At 44.5% G+C, this 17,387-nt stretch overlaps 1 protein-coding gene across 1 annotated transcript in view; it reads left to right on the plus strand.

The window, feature by feature from the left end:
• PTGIS (prostaglandin I2 synthase) overlaps positions 1-9,509 on the plus strand; it is a 32,026-nt gene extending 22,517 nt beyond the window's left edge. Inside the window, exons 9-10 of the mRNA XM_054045922.1 lie at positions 7,900-8,051; positions 8,918-9,509. Of these exons, the coding sequence (XP_053901897.1) occupies positions 7,900-8,051; positions 8,918-9,062 (297 nt within the window). The 3' untranslated portion in view covers positions 9,063-9,509. The remainder of the gene's footprint in view (positions 1-7,899; positions 8,052-8,917) is intronic.
• The last annotated feature ends 7,878 nt before the right edge of the window (positions 9,510-17,387 follow it).

Below are 17,387 nucleotides of genomic sequence, written 5' to 3' on the forward strand. Positions count from 1 at the left end.
AGCATGTGAGAGGGACCAATTCTGGTCATTTGTGCATGCAGTTACCTGAGCTGTGCATGCAATTCTGCACCTGAACTCTGCAAATGTGGCCTGAAATGGCTAGTATTTAAATAGCCTGGACTTTATTTTGCCCTGATTGAAATTAAATTTCAGAAAAGCTCCATCTGATTCATTTAATGTTGCCACAATCCAGTATTTGAGAGCTGGATCTCAGTGCAGTTCCTATGGTTGTTTGTGTACTGGTTGCATACTCGTCTAGTGGAAGCTGTCCTCTCCCCTTTCTGAAAAGCTGGACTGCTTATCCTCCTCATCTATAGTTTGGGTGGTCAAATTCTTGTGAAGTACTTGAGTTCCTTTAACATTGAATGTACAGTACTGAACATTGGAACTACTGTGAGCAGAAAGGGCTGAGTTATTTGTAACTCTGTTATATGTAACCAGATCTAGAGAACAGTTTTAATATAATCCCATTACATAGGAATGCACAGAGGGATCTCTTTCCCTGTCATCTGTAGGATGCAAAGGGGTCCTTATAGTGGTTAGCACTGCATAGGAGAGGGAAAGGGCTCTTCTACAGTTCAATCTCAGTAATTACTACAGGCTATATGGACCATTTCCCATTCCCATCCTCCTGTCCCTATAACGCTAACCCCACACCTTCCCTGCAGAATGTGTAGAGATTGGATACATCACAAAGGAATATTAGCACAATCCAGACATTCACGTTTTGGGCGATGCCCCAGATGGGCTTCTAACTTCTTCAGAAACTGCTAGCACTGTAATTACTGCTGGCTATCTTCTCTCCGATTTGGGGGAATCCTGTTTAGTGCTTTCCAGTGTGGGCAAATGACTTCCCCCTCCCATAACAACCACCTGCTGCTTTAGTGACAGGTTGCAAAGGATCCGATGGCTGCTGTTCCAACTGTATTGCTTCACTCTCTGACTGTCACTTTCATCTTGAAAATCTATCACTCAGGTACTCTGGGTTCAGTGGCAGAGAAGTTTAATATCAGAATCACTATTCCAATATTAATACTATAACACCTCTTATCAGGGCCGGCTTTACCTTTTTTGCTGCCCCAAGTGGTGAAGCAAAAAAAAAAAAACCAAAAAAACACAGCCGCAGCAGTGCCACCGAAGAAGAAAAAATGAATAAGTTGCCACCGAACTGCTGCCGAGGAAGGAAAAAAGAAAAAGCTGCCGCCAAAGTGGGGAAAGAAAACAAAACAAAACAAAAAGGCGGAGTGCCACACCAAGAATGGACGGAGTGCCGCCCCTTCAGATTTGCCTCCCCACGCACCTGCTTCCTTAGCTGGTGCCTAGAGCCAGCCCTACCTGTTATTATTTATTTATTTATTTATTTCTTGTTTTGGCAGGCATCACCAGGTGGTGCTGTAACATATAAGCTCAAAAACACACTTTGGAAGACTGTGAGCAATTGGGAAGATAGGTTGTTGTATTGTTAGCTTAGGGTTATGTGAGGTTTTTTGTAAAGTCAGCCTGGGGAGAGGATGCTTTGCGAGCAGCAGGAGTGATTGCTTTCAGCCTTGGGCTCTGACTGGAGTTAAGTCTTGAAGCAGAGTCGCTCCCTGTAAACCAGGACCGAGAGTCCTGGAGGAGGGGATTGCCCTGCATGCTGTTTGGGTAATCTCATTTCAGGACTTGTGTGTGGGTGTGGGTGTGTGTGGGTGTAAATAAAGCACATTACACTTAGAGCATTCCAGACTCTGTGTGACTAGACTTCTCTACTGGGAAGCTGACCTAGAAGGTCCTGGACGTCTGCTGCAACTCAGCAGAACAGGGACGCTGGTGTTGGAAGAAGGGGTAGTACTATGTGGAGCACGCCCAGCGTTTCAGGCACTTTTGAGAGCTGAAACCAAGAATTCAGCAGGAATTAACGGCAAGACTCTGGTTGATTAGGTGAAGAGTCCCATTAACTTACAACTGTAAATCGGAGACCTGGACATATGATGCAGTTTCTACAGCACAAAATGTAGTTAGAAGCCAAACTGGAATGAGGTTTCTTTCAGCAGGGATAGTAGCCAGCATCTGATAGAGGGCAGCACAACCATGATGTTTCTTTAACGTGTCTTGTTGTGCTTTATAGGTATTCTTTTTAAGAACAGTGTGAATATTCAATGCTCAGGTGAGATTTGGCCTGACACCCCTAGAGATTCGGATACTATGGACATGAAGATCATAAAAGTACACAGCTAGGTATAGAGACCAAAGTCTTCTCTCCTTTGGCCAAACAGAGCAGGTACAGCATGGGCCACAGCAGTGCTGATTTCTCTTACCATGCTGTAAGAGAGCCTCGGGCTTGACCTGATGGGAGAGACCAGTGGGCATGAAAGAGTTCATTCCACATGGGCGGTTCAGGCAGTACCTTCTCTGCTGTTCCTGCCAATGGGTACCAACTACCATAGTGGTCCTGTTTGCAGCTGGAACCAAGTTGAAATGGCCCATTCAAGAATGACCAGCTGAGGCTAACAACATTTGGTTGCTACCAACTGGATCTAGATCCTGGTGCTCCAGCATCTTGGAGGGTTCCAAGGATTTCTGCAATTGGCTTTTGTTTTAATAAATGCTGTTTAGGTTTAAGAGCACCTTCTATCATGTTCCTTTAATCTGCTTCTCATTTTAAGGGAAAAAGCTTGCCTTGAAAAAAGATCAAATGAGTTACTTTACTTTTCTCCTTCGGATTCAGTGTTATGGGAAAGGCTGGTAAGTTATGTAAACTTGAGCTCTAAAAATGAAATTGTGGAAACAATGGTACATGAGGACAAGGCTGACTTGTTATGACAACTGGAATTCCACTATCCAGTTGCCATAACAACTTGATGCAATCTTTAAATATAGAAACATGTGTTAGCAATTAGCAGGGGGCTTAAGGGGTATTTGGTAACAAAGAAACAAGCTGTTTTTGCTTTCTCTACGTAGTCTGCCGTGGGCCAAAATGTCAGAAATGATGTCAGCATCACAGCAATGTAAATGCTATTAGATACAGTTTGCAAGGTCAAAAGACCTTTTATAACTGGTTAGGTTACTGTGCTCCATTCAGAGACAGAGTGTTCGGATTCCAAATATTAGTTTAACACAACAAAGCCCTATGACAGGTTGATTTAAGATGAAAGCTCATCAGGCAAGACTGGAGAAAATTGGACTCATTTTCCCCCTCGAGTCACCACTCCTTTCTCAATAGCAATAGCAGCTCAGCGCCGTATGTCATATCTGGCTCTTTGACGCGTTGTGTCGTTTTTAATGCTCTCGCGATACTGCTGGAAGAGAGTCAAAGTTGTGGTGCGCAGGGAGCAAATCTTGGCAGCTCGGTTGTCATTTGAAGTTGAGCTTATTCCATGCAAATGTATACAGGGACCTGATGCCATTTTTCCACTGAAGGGTTCATTGGAAAAAAAAAACCAAGTGAACTGGTTTGTTGGTGTGGTAAAGTGACCTGCTCCCAGTGCCGGCTCCAGCTTTTTTGCCGCCCCAAGCGGTGAAAATAAATAAATAAAAGAACCCGATCGAGCTGCTGCCGAAGTGCCGTTGAAGAGGAAGACAGCGAGTGAAGGACCCGCCGCCAAATTACTGCCGACCCGGAGCGGGCCGATTGAGCTGCTGCTGAAATGTCGCCACTGCCGATCCGGACGTGCCGCCCTGACAATGGACGCACTGATGCCCCTTTCTATTGGCCGCCCCAGGCACCTGCTTCCTTCGCTGGTGCCTGGAGCCGGCCCTGCCTGCTTCCAAATCCTGCAGCTGAATCACACATAAGGGCTCCAGTGAACTAAGTCTGTCTCCCTAGAGACAGGTCCTATAGCTTAGAGTTGAGGTGCATCAATAGGACAGGGTGAGGAAAACTTGCACCATCGTTGCACATGCAGCTCCTGTTTTGTGGATAAACTCAGGACTTCAGTCTCCAGGGTTGTCAATTCATCGCTTTCCACCAGCACTAAATTCAAGCTGTTAGTGGATTTCTGTCTATGCCCATTAATCTGGGGGAATTTATAGCTTCTCCTAGCATGAAATGTGTTTCTCCATTTATGACGTTGAGTTGCTGAGATGCTTCCCAGGCTACAAAAATCTTTTTGTTCCTTTATACTTGTCAAGGACAAGACCAGGACATGGGCAGTTGGGCCTAATAGACAGAGCCATAGGGTTAGCCAGGCCTGGAGGTTAGAATGGAGCTGAACTGGAGTCAAGGTTCGGGGCCACAAAATACCTGGAGCTATAATTAAGAACAAAGCTGAGCGTCAGGGCCAAGGATCAGAAGCTGAATGCCAGAACCAATGGGTGAGCCAGAGATTTGGTCAGAAAGCAGAGCTGCGGTGTCAACGACGGAGAAGGGCATGAGTTGACGAGGGAACAGGGGCAGGCAGAGAAGTAGTAAGTGCAGGAAGCAGGACTAAGCCAGCTGTGGGTAGGGAACATGTTGAGCAGCCAGCGAGCACCGGCTGTTGCTGGATTAAATAGTAGCTAGCTCCGCCCCTCCATCAATCAGGAAGTGAAGTCAATCAGGCAGCCCCCATTAGGATCCCTGTGTCCAGTGTGTTGCTAGGAGACTGGCCCTGCTGCAGCTGGCTCCCTGACAATATTTGATCACAGTCTAGAAGTACCTACACGGGAAAGAGATTTCTGACCGCAAACAGCTCTTTAATCGAGCAGAAAAAGGCATAATTAGATGAAGCATAACAAGATCATGCTGAAGACCTAGGGGTGTGGTGGATCCTCTATCATTCAAAGTCTTTAAATGGGGGGGCAGGGATAGCTCAGTGGTTTGAGCATTGGCCTGCTAAATCCAGGGTTGTGAGTTCAATCCTTGAGGGAGCCACTTAGGGATCTGGGGCAAAAAATCAGTGATTGGTCCTGCTAGTGAAGGCGGGTAGTGAAGACTCAATGACCTTTCAGGGTCCCTTCCAGTTCTATGAGATAGGTATATCTCCATATGTATTATTATTTGATTATTTTATTTAAAAATCCACACTGGACATTTTGCTGAAAGATATGCTATAGCTCACCCACAAGCTATGGGCACAGATCTTCTGCTAGTGTAAATTAACATAGCTCCATTAGCTTTACTGCAGCTTTGACAACTTACAACTGAGGGTCTGCCTCATGGGCCCTATGCAAGAATTACTGGGCGGGGGGAAAGTCTCCTATGGCCTGTGTTATGCAGGACATCTTCATAGATTATCATAAAGGTCCCCTCTGGCCTTGAAATCTAGGAATCAGTGTTTGCTGGGATTATGTAATAGTCCTGCCAAAGAACGTGCCAGAGAAAACATTCAGCGGGTTGAGATGCTAGCCAAGAGTACTGCAAGGGAAAACTGAACCAAAAAGAGCCGTTACTGACTCTACCATTGACTATCATAGGGAGAGGGGGCAACAAAGCTTGGAGGAGTGAAAAAGCCGAGAGCAACCTAGCTTACTTAGTTCTGCAAACACTTCCGTTGCAGAGACAGCTCGTGTAATTGCTGGAAAATGAAGTGAGAGAAAGGTCTGATTCCAGAGGCTTTGCTGCACACTGTGAAAGCCTAGAGACCAAACATGGGAAAGGATCATAGCATGTTTAGCACTTTCTGTAATGGTGTCCCCCACTTCAGGTGTCAGTGCATTGATTCTACAGGACAATTCCTGGCTCCAGCTGGATAACTCATCTAGGCTGGGTCCTGTCAGCTGGATAACTCATCTAGGCTGGGTCCTGTCAGCTCCCTATTGCTTCTTCTTGTGGACCAATATTTTCCCATTTGAGCTCCCAGAACATGGCCTCAGAATATTGGTGCTGCCTCTGCAGATACAAGGAGGCCAAGACTAGAGCTACTCCAAAGACTGGCCTTGCTAGGGAAGTAAACAGCTGTCACCTGCAACTATTTTCTGGCTGAAATGCACTTACCCCCCAAGATAAGCCTGAACCCTGCTGGCTGCCCAAGTGAAAGATATGAGCTGATGTCACAATCCAGCACACAGCCCTGCCATGGAGCCATAGTGAAAAACACCATTCATGTTGCCAATGCACACTGCAGAGCTTTGAGTGTCCTTAGGAATCTCACAGAGTAGTTCAGCAGCCAAGTACGTACACCAGAGAGGTGTTATGTCCAGTACAGTTTGTTTGCTTGCTCTGTGGATAGTTAGCACTAATTAAACTTCCCATGTGCAACTAAATGAATCACTTAGGAACCTATATTTGAAACAGGCTCTCTGGAATTCCAGGTTTGATTCCCAGCAGGGCTGCCTCAAGCCCTTCATTCTGCAGAGATAGATATGTATTAGTAGGCACATCAGTGTAGGCAAGTGTCACTATCGCCATGTTACAAATGGGGAAAGGAGACAGAGAGAGGTCAAGTGACTTGCTTGAGGCCACACAGTCAGTCACTGGTAGAGCGAGAAGTAGAACCCACATCTCCTGATTCCTGGTTTGGTGCCCACGACACTGGACCAAGCTGCCTCTCCTAATGATTTTTCAGAATTTGTCAACACAAGTGCACAAATTTAACATACTCAGGCTATTCTGTACTCCTCTATCCTTCAGTGTATTTGTTAGTCAGGGCTAATTCCCACAGTCTTTATTCAGGGGAAACTCCCTTTTAAGGAAATAGGTTTTGGTCCACATGAGCAATGCTAGGACAATCAGCTGGTGCCCTAATAGGTGAGAAAGATCAGCCCCAATAGTGGATTTTCATGTTCGTTGATTATAGGCCCTTTAACCATTACATTAAAATAGGCAAAAAAGCAGAATTCCGAGCAGGAATGATAGACCAGTGAACTATGTGTTTGCATTACTTTGCATGACTAAAGGATTCAGCATATGAGTCACCAAGCTGAAAATACGCAGTCTTCATGCTTGTGTTTGTTCTGCAGGCAGGCAAGGTTTAGAGCAGGACAGATGTTTGCATGATTTCAAAGGTGAGCATCTGGGAATGATTGGGTTTGTTTCCAGCTGGATGAGATCATTGAAGACTCCCCATTTCAAAGCTGTTTGCCAGTGTGGAAGAAACTCTTGATTGTGTCTGTTATGGTGGATCATCATACACCTATGGCTCAGGGTCTCCACATATGCCAGCATAAGCCTTTGTACCTTTCTCTTTAGGGAGAGAAACTCGGGCCCTTTCCAAGCCTCAGTTTGTGCCATCCCCAGTGGAGCTTGGCACTGCAGGGTTGGTGGACTCACACTCAGAAGGTAGAGGCTCCCCCAGCTCCTTAGGACAGTCAACAATGGTTCTCTTTCACATTAACAATCACGTCCAAGTTACAGTTGAACATAAAGAATGTATAACTTATTTAAGAGAGAAAATAGATTAAAAAATGAAGAAAACCATTTCTTCCTACGCTCATACATACCCAATGGCTGCATGCTGCACGACTGCAGGGTAGGGAACACACATTTGGAAGGTCAGAGGTTGGGGTAATCTCCTATCTCAGAACCCATGCTGGTGTGCTTTACTCTGCTGTCTCTCTCCCAGTCCATACCAGGGTTCCTTGAAAAGTCTTCTCATGTCTCTAAAACCTAGTTAGGTCTCCCTAGATAGGGAAGTCCATATCTGTGTTTTCCACAGCACACTGCTCTTTTGACCTATATTCTCCAATCTTCGTTTGGAAAGCATGGAATCATAGGACTGGAAGTGACCTCAAAAGGTCATCTAGTCCAATCCCCTGCACTCATGTCAGGATTAAGTATTATCTAGACCATCTCTGACAGGTGTTTCATCATAGGCTCCCCTACTTCTCAGAGTGTCTTCCAATCAGTGATTAGAAAGCCTTTAATTATCTCCCTACAACAGCATTTTAGGCGATATCAGAATACAAATATACAGCAAAGTGATCGCCTCTGTGTTCAGAGATAGCCATCTGCTCCCATGGGACAGAGAATAACTGTGAGAAAAATGTGTTCTTATTTTTCAGAAATTTAAATACGACAGATTCCTCAATGCAGACAACACAGAGAAAAGGGATTTCTATAAAGGAGGGGAAAGGCTCAAATATTACAACATGCCATGGGGAGCAGGAATTAACACATGTATTGGAAAGTTCCATGCAGTCAATAGCATCAAACAGTAAGTAAATGCAGAGAGTCTATGAAACTTAGTTATTCTGGCCACTTGTAATTTTAATATCCAGGATAAGAACCGTCTTGTTCTATAAAATTTGGACCTCTATTTAAAAAAAAATAGCAAAACATAATATTTATCTAATGCCTCTGGCATCTACTTTGTATAAATACAGGGTGAGACCATTTGTAAACTCTGTATCTACTCCTCAATAACCCATATAAACTCTTTGGGAAAAACATTTTATTTATTTTTTAAATAAGTATTTTTTTAACACCATAGATAACAAAATCTCCAAATGACTTGTGAATTAGTTAGTTATGCCGCATAGTATATTGTGGTGGTAGAGAGGAAATGCTCCCAGGCCTTCCATTCTACTGTAGCTTCATACATACACTGCACACACAAAACTACATGAAGGTTGTAAAGTCAAAGTTATATTAAGGATGCAAAACTTAGGAAAGTCCAGAATCAAGTTTTCCCGTGCAACCTGCATTGGGCCCCATTGCATGCATTATGATACAATCTTTAATGATATGATCACATACTATTTGTCAATAGCACTTCTTCACTTTGTACAATGTATTTTTCCCTAATGTCATTCTTGGAAATGGCTAAACCATCTTTTCTGAAATTTTCCAGAATAATTCAGCCTGTGGCAGGCACCTGGCATGGAAAAGTTCCATCCAAATGGTTAAAGTTTGGCAAAGTCGTAAGCAACTGAAAACTGGGTGTTAATAATAGGAAGTATCAGGCAACCTTAACTATAGGCAGAATTACCAGTTCCCTCTATATTTGCCTTCTAAGCATAGAACAACTAGTAGGTTGTCGATATCATATACTTTACTGACCTGGTCATTTTATCATTTTAGGTTTGTTTTCATCTTGTTAACCAATTTTGACTTGGAACTGAAAGATCCTGAAGCAAGAATCCCAGGGTTTGACAAGGGAAGATATGGCTTCGGAATGTTACAGCCGGAGAATGACATCATGATTCAATATAAATTGAAAGATTAGTAAAATAGCAATGGCTTCCCTTCCATCATCCAACTGGTCTCCTCTGTGTTCCTCTGGTTTTTCTGAGAACTGTCATCGAACTGGTTCTAGATCCAAGTAGTATATTTTGGCTTTATTAATTAATCCATTGGGCTGGGGTAATGGTAGCAGTTAGAAAGAACATTAGAAGAAAAAAAGTCACCATTATGTTGGCTTTGTACCTGCTAGACTACAGCTTTAATGCTAAATGACTCTAGTTAATAGGGGTGCTTCAACATACCATACAGTCATTTTTAGTAACTAATCACTAGACATAGTCAAAGTGAACTTTACGTCATGGAAGCACATTTCAAGGGAGAATATCGCTGTCATAAGCTATTGTGTGTAACTCTCAACCAATTTTGCACATTCATGGAATTTCTGGCAAATCCTTGGGTACGACTAAATATATCTAGCAGAGTCATGACACAGCTGAGTTTTTATTTCTGAGTAGCTGGGCCTTGGCGTCCATACAGAGGATTGGTCTTCCTGCACCCCAGCATGAGAGAGCACTTTGGAAAGGAAGATACACTTGAGTGAGTCAGCATCATTAAGCATATGGTGTCTTAGTGGAATTACCTTCAGCAGTCAAAATGATCAGATAAGGGGCCATTCCAGATCATAGGTTTACGGCCCAGATTATGGGCTGCCTGGACAAATTGCACACAGCACAGGTAGGTAGGAGGGGTGTGTGATGCAGAAGAGAATGTTGGAAAGTGACATAATGTTTGCCATTTGCACTCTCCTAATCTTGGAGCTCTTGAATGCAGGCTGGTCCCTTCAGGCTGTTCTAATTTATGGAAGATGTTGATGGCTCCAAAGAGCTGCTGCCCTGTGCCCCCTTTCCTCTAGCCACACCAACTGCATTGGTAGCAGGGAGAGGCAACAAGAAGGAGAGTTGACATTGAAGCCTCTGCACTGACTCTATGCCACTGAAGGATTCCCATTGTATGAGGCTGACCCTTCTGAGTCTGTTTATGCTTCGTTTGTGTCCAGAATCCCCTGACAGTGCAGTGCAAAGCCATTGCATCTGTTCCTGGGATCATTTCTGAACAAGAGCTGCTTAATTTGCACATGTTCTCCTCTCAATTTATTTTTGTAAGGAAAATAACTTGGAATCCTTTATTTTTTAATTCAATTTCTAATGGAAAATCATTAATCTTTTTGTTTAATGACTACAAATATCTGGAAATCTTTCATCTACTCTTGGGTGCTTTGAGAAAGACATAAGCAGGTCTATGCCATTTAAGGTCTATGAATTGAGAAATGTTATGCTGTTTTGTTTATTTTAGCAGAAAGAAGATATATGCATACACATCGACCCAAGAATCTCCCCCCACACACAAACACATATGCATATAAATAAAGTTATTCTTTTAGTTAGACAAAAAGCTACATTAAGAGAATGGTAAGGTTGCAAAATCAGACACAAAGTTTGGAAATGCTAGAATGAAAGTTATCTGTGCAACTTTAATTTTGCCCCCTTGTGCATATGCATTAAAATACAATACGTACTGACATGATCAGACACTTTTATATTCAGTTTTCATGGGCAATACCATCCTGACAGTCACAAGCAGGGCTGCCCCGGGGGGGGGGGGGGCAAATGGGGCAATTTGCCCTGGGCCCCACAGGGGCCCCTGGCCCCGCCTCCGCCTTCCCCCATCTTCCGGTGCCTCAGAGCGCCGTGTCAGGAGCGGCCCTGGACAGCGCTGCAGCGGCGGGACCTGAGCTCCTCCCACTGAGTCAGAGCCGCGTGTTAAGGGGGAGGGGCTGCGAGCTCCCGTCCCGCCGGAACCACGCCATTGCAGCGCTGTCCAGGGGCCAGGGCAGCTCCTGGATGAGGTGCGCTGAGGATCTGAGAGAGGGGAGAGGAGGCGGTAACCCAGGAGCAGCCCTGGACAGTGCTGCTGGGGGCAGTCAGGGGATGGGGAACGGGTGGTTGAATCGTGGGCATTCCGGGGGTCTGTCAGGACTCGGCGGGGGGGGGGGTGGATAGGAGTTGGGGCAGGCAGGGTACGGGGGGGTTGGTGGAGGGGGGTCCCGGGGTGGTGGTTGTGGGGGGCGATCAGGGGGCAAGGAGCAGGATGGGTCGGGGATTCTGAGGGGGACAGTCAGGGGGGGAGGAAGTGGGTGGGAGTCAGATAGGGAGCAGGGCCAGGCTGTTTGGGGAGGCACAGCCTTCCCTACCCTAAAGCTCATTCAGCAGTTTGAGGCTTGAAGACAGCTATTTAACACAAAGAGCCAAGCTGTTATCTTTTCCCTTAGGGCTACCATCCCTTTCACGTCTCAAATGCCAAACTATAGTCTACATTTAATTTCAGTGCCATAGGGAGATTCATGTCAGGGGAGGGTAGCTTCATTTAAAATTAGCCACTTTTGATTAACAGTGATAGAGCCAAGAGAGCCATGGGGGAGGGATCACATGAGAAGAGCAATATCATACACCACCTGCCTCCTTCCCAACCCTACCAAGAGAGACCCCCCCTCCCCTGCATTCCCCGAGGCTCCAGAGGGGTTAATTCAGTGGTTTTCAAACGTTTGTACTGGTGACCCCTTTCACATAGCAAACCTCTGAGTGCGACCCCCCCTTATAAATTAAAAACACTTTATATATATATATGTAACCTATTATAAATGCTGGAGGCAAAGCGGGGTTTGAGGTGGAGGCTGACAGCTCGCGACCCCCAGTAATAACCTTGTGACCCCCTGAGGGGTCCCAACCCCCAGTTTGAGAACCCCTGGGTTAATTTGATTTTAGCACCCTGTGTCCATTCACATGCATGTGCTATTTTGAGCATTTCAGTTTTCACAACATAGGCTCATCCCAGATTCTGGAACAAGCTCAAATGCTAAGTTCGTGGAGTATGTACATAAGCTATACTAAAGACAAACCTACAGTAACCGTCCAGTTTGTGAGGGACCCCATGGAGACAGTCTCTAGGAAACAGATACATTCATGGAGGTTAAGTCCATTAATGGCTATTAGCCAGAATTCTTTAAGCAATCAAACACAGCAAGCAGCAAATATTTGGCCACACACTTCTGAAACCCCAAACCATGTTCAGGTTTTGGCAGACTAATTTCAGCTTTTCAATTAAAAAAACCACAACAAATTTTGAAGGAAAGCAGACATTGTCCGTGGTTTATTCTGCTTTTAAAAAACCCCTAGTTTTTGATCCAAAAAAAGTTTTGACGGAAAATATTTGTCCAACCCTTTTAATGAGCTTTAGTGCCTTTTAGAACTAGCTGATGCTGAGAACCAGTGATACCTTGTAAAGGTGACTTGAAAAGAAGTTTTCTCAAAACTGGGTTTGTGCCGAGATGCGGAAGGTTTTTAAATGTTTATTTTTCCCAGGGCTGCCCGGGGGGAGGGGGAGGGGGCATGGAGGGGGGAAAGTGGGGCAATTTGCCCCGGGGCCGCAGGGGCCCCCATGAGAATATAGTATTCTATAGTATATAGTATTGCAACTTTTTTTTAATGGAAGGGGCCTCCAAAATTGCTTTGCCCCAGGCCCCCTGAATCCTCTGGATGGCCCTAGTCACAAGTCAGTCATATCCACAAAAGAGCTGATAACATTTGACACTGTGGCACTGTAAGAACCAACCGTTTTACCTCAAAACTTTGTGAGTGACGTTTTAACAAAACTTTTTCATTACAGAAGACAGCACTTGTCTTTATGGCCCTGAAAGCAATATACAGCCTAAAAATCTTGCTATTACAATAGAGGTTTATTTAAACCTCTCTTCTGCAGTGTGGCTGGGGATATCAACCCACCTTAACTAAGATAACACATTATTGTAGCTTGGATATTTCCTTTAGCATTATATACATTACAATACTCATTATATTCAACCTGGTAATAGCCCTATTACCTGCTGCCCTTTGCCTTCCTAAAGCAATCTCTTTAAAGATCTACATTTTAAACATAGCAGCTGCTGGCTGGAGAAATGAGTCTAAATTACAGCTGGGAAAAGCACTTTAATGGAGCTAATAATCTCTCTCTTAAGTTGTTAGTACATCCAAATTTCTTTAGAAGAATAAGGTTTATGCTGACCACATGAATCCCAGAACTAGCAGCTCTTAGTCACCAGAGTCTGGTAAGGAGGAGCTCTGTCACATCTGGTACCACAGATCCAGAAAGGACCATGTTTGACCTATAAGCTCCTAAGTAGTTTAGGGCCTAATACCTAACAGGTTATCTTTGCCCACCGTGATACCACAGCAGCGATAGTCAGCTCTGTAGCTTCTGCAGTGAGATCAAGAGGACCTTAAACAATGGCTCCCCTTCTTTAAGGCAATGTCCTGTCTCATTGGTGCAAGGGCACAGATGGGGATTGTAGCGCTTTCTGGGCACACTGGAGAGCCATTAGCCATTGTGGTCACACAGGCAGGATGGCTAAGGGTGGCTGGCTGTGCTGGCTGGAAAGAGGAAGGGGGATTGGATGTACTTTATTACTGCTCCATAAAGAATGGTGCATAGGAACAGGACATGCACCCAAACAATTAGCCTGTTCCATGGGTGCCAGGGTGTGTCACTGAGCAAGCTGTCTGGATCTCCTCCCTAGCTGTCAGGAAGCTGCTAGGTCTGCCTGCTACTCTATTGCTGTATCTTCCTGGTGTACTGAGGGGAGGCTCCACTCCAATGTAGCCGCTCAACACAGACCGTGATCTGGCCCTGGGACTTAGGACATGGCTACATTTGCAGATGTAGAGCGCTGTGAGTTAAACCAGCCTTCAGAGAGTGCAGTAGGGAAAGCGCTGCAGTCTGTCCACACTGACAGCTTCATGCACACTGGCGTGGCCACATTTGCAGCGACATTGGGAGCAGTGCATTATGGGCAGCTATCCAAGCATGCAAGTGACTGCAACGTGCTTTTCAAATGGGGTGGGGTGGAGTGTGACAGGGAGTGTGTTGTGTGTATGTGGGGGCAGAGAGAGTGGGTTTTGGGGGGCTGAGAGCATGTCAGCATGCTGTCTTGTAAGTTCAGACAGCAGCAACCCCCCTCTCCCCCCCGCCTCACTCTCTCTCACTCACAGCATTCCACACTAATGGTTGCTTTGTCTTGGGGCAGATAAGCAGCCGGCTGTCAGCCACGGAGTTTTCAAAGGGCATATCCGCATTCCTGCTATGATTCAAAACAAAGACAAGAGTGGCCACTTGACTTAAGGGGATTATGGGACATTTCTGGAGGCCGATCAGAGCGCAGTAATGCAACACCTTGTTCACACTGACACTGGGGCGCTCCAGCGGGGGTGCATCAAACGTTATTCCTCTCGCCGAGGTGGAGTACCAGCAGCGCTGTAGCCGCGGAGTCAGAGCGCTCTACGTGCCTTGCCAGTGTGGACGGGGAGTGAGCTAGGGCGCCCAGGGCTCCTTTATTGTGCTGTAATTCACAAGTGTAGCCAAGCCCTCACTCCTGCCATATAGTTTAATGTAATAAAGTAAAATACATCATGACTTAAAACAGGGTGAGAACAAGGGGACTGAAAAGAAGAGAAAATTATTCCATTCCATAATGGACGGTGAACCAAGAGGGTGAGAGTCACGTAAGCTGCTGAGCTGACACAAATTTCTGATCCAGATCAGGCTGCAACTCTATCTAGGACCTTAGATGGCCCTCATCACCGTAATATCTAAGCATGGGTGTTAATGGATTTATCCTCATACCGCCCCCTACTGAGTAAAGAAGTGTCATTATCCCCATTTTACAGACAGGGAGCTGAGGCACAGAAAGATTAGGTGACCACAGGGAGTCTGTGTCAGCATCAGGAGCTATATAGATCTCGAGTCCCAGTCCATTGCCTTAACTGTAAGGCCTTCCTTTAGTCAAGGATGCTTGAAATCACCCTTTTGGGTTGGCCTAATTGCTCTACATTCTGTATCCATGGTATAGCACAGCACTGCCTACAATATGAGTGGTTAGAAATGGAAAAGTACTATTAGCTGATCTAGGCAGTGCCCTGTCCATTCAGGAATGTTCCCTACAGGACATTAACTACGGTACATAGCATCTTACTGTAATCCTTCTAAAAAATGAATGATAAAACTAACTTGTATATAAATGTATCTGACCGTTGCAAAAACAGAGATGAGCCTGACGCTGTAGCAAAAGGAGAAAGGTGTTTAACTTTCGTTAGTATGACCAGTGCTATTTTAAGTTAATGGAATGATCCTGTTGAAAAAGCTCAGGGTGTGAAAAGCAAATGAATCATGAGCATTGGAAGAAAACGAGGCATTTTTTTCAAGGAAAACTATTGGTTAGAACCTTGCAGATTAAATTCTCAATACTGAAAGGCACGGAGTGATTTCTGCAAGGTGTTCGGTGCTCAAAACTCTGGAACAATGCAGTGAAGTAACGGAACTGCAGTGCTCAGCATCTCACAGGGTCAAGCAAGTGGCTTCAGTATAGTTTTTTTGCCACTTTAGCTAGAAAGTTAAGATTCTGTTTGCTTCTTCCCCCCCCCACCCCCCGATAAAAGCTCACATTCTAAAATAATCAAGAGATGAGAAAAGGTAACTGAGATTGCACAAGTATCAGAGGGGTAGCCATGGATTTCCATTACTTGCATCTGAAGAAGTGAGGTTCTTACCCACGAAAGCTTATGCTCCCAATACTTCTGTTAGTCTTAAAGGTGCCACAGGACCCTCTGAGATTGCACAGTGACACAATCCTCTGAATTTCTGAAGGCTTTTCATTTGTATTTGGATGAAAAGATAACCCAGTAATTTTTCATAATGTTATAGGTGTGATATGGCAAGGAACTGGCATTAGGAATAAACCTGCATCTGTATGTGATACTCCAAAATGAATGAGCATTGTACAATGCACATTTCTGGCAAAAAAGCATACAAGTCCGTTAATCAGGTAGATTATAAATAAATGATAGCTGTATTATGAAGCTTAAAATATTACATTGAAAGGATACTTCTGTTACAGGTTCTAAAAAGGATTACAGCTGTTAGGCTGCTCTAAATCTTTCTATGAACAAATTACATTGAACTGGCCTTACCCTGCATCTCAGCAGGTGTTGTTTGAATTTTGAGTGAACTGATCAAGATAGACTTTACGTGTACTTAGCATGGGGCTGAGACATGCCGAATTCCTCTTAGCTGACGTGGTCCGACGATGAACATTAGCCATTGATTCTGACACTCAGAAGCCACCTTTGTTTATAGATAGATAGATAGATAAGCTATAGATATGATCTAAATGGCCGTAATTTGTAGAATGGGCAAGCTGGTGTGTATCAAATTAGAATCAAACCTCAGACTGAAATGTATGAGGTTCACTCATTGCTAGTTATTAAGGGCCAATAACTTTGTGGCTGTGCTGGGACATAGTGGAATGTAAGGAGACCTCTTACTCTTCTGGGAAGCTTCTCCAGTGTGCATGGGCATGTGTGTATGAGGGCAGGACAGGGCGGGGTGGGGGTAAATGGAGGAGAACGGATTTAACAAAGCCACTACCCCCTTCATTCCTACATAGCTAGAGGGTGGGGGGAAGGGATGGAGCCTGGGGGTTCTTCCTGCCCCTACAAATAAACTAATCAGTATAGCTGAGCTGGTATGGAAGGAGAATATGCTACTAGTATGGATTGGTAGCAGCTCCAGAACCCAAGGAAAGAATAATGATGCTAAGTTTCTTTCTGTGCCATGAAAGATTATGTCAAGGGCTTCAGTTGCAGTGATCCTTTACTAGGAGAAAGTATGAAAGCTTGACTTCTTATTTACCATAAAAAGTCATGCAAATATCAAGAGCCAGATGGCTCATGTGGTTTGTGGCTAAAGTATGTATTGAAACAGCCTGCTATAGTGCAGATTCCATTAGAGAGAGAGTCGCTAAAATATGAGCAAAAGTCTACAGTACTTCATTTAGAGGACAATTATAGATTGTTCAAATTGCCTCCTAATTAGGCATTCAAAATGCACTATCAGGAGCTTCTGGGTTTGTTAGAGACAATCTATCCATTCTACTGTAATATTTCAATTTAGGGCCTCCTACATTAGACTCTTCCTTTGCATCAATCTGCTCAATTGTCAATATTTAATGCACAGTGAAAGACAAAAGCAGAAAGATGCCAGTTTTTAAAAAATAATCCATAACAATTTCTCCTTATGGCTTTTCTTAAGAAACGTGCATTACTATTTTTATTTTGCTTGCTGCAGTGCCTCAGGTAGGATGGGAGCCCCCTTGTGGTAGGCACTGTACAAATAATAGGAAGAGATCATCTCTGCCCAGAAGAGTTTGCAGCCTTAAGAAGATGAAGCATGGGGGAAAGCTAGAACACAACACAAGAGTGAT

Source organism: Malaclemys terrapin, chromosome 12 (genome assembly GCF_027887155.1).
Source record: "Malaclemys terrapin pileata isolate rMalTer1 chromosome 12, rMalTer1.hap1, whole genome shotgun sequence".
NCBI classification, from domain to species: domain Eukaryota; kingdom Metazoa; phylum Chordata; order Testudines; family Emydidae; genus Malaclemys; species Malaclemys terrapin.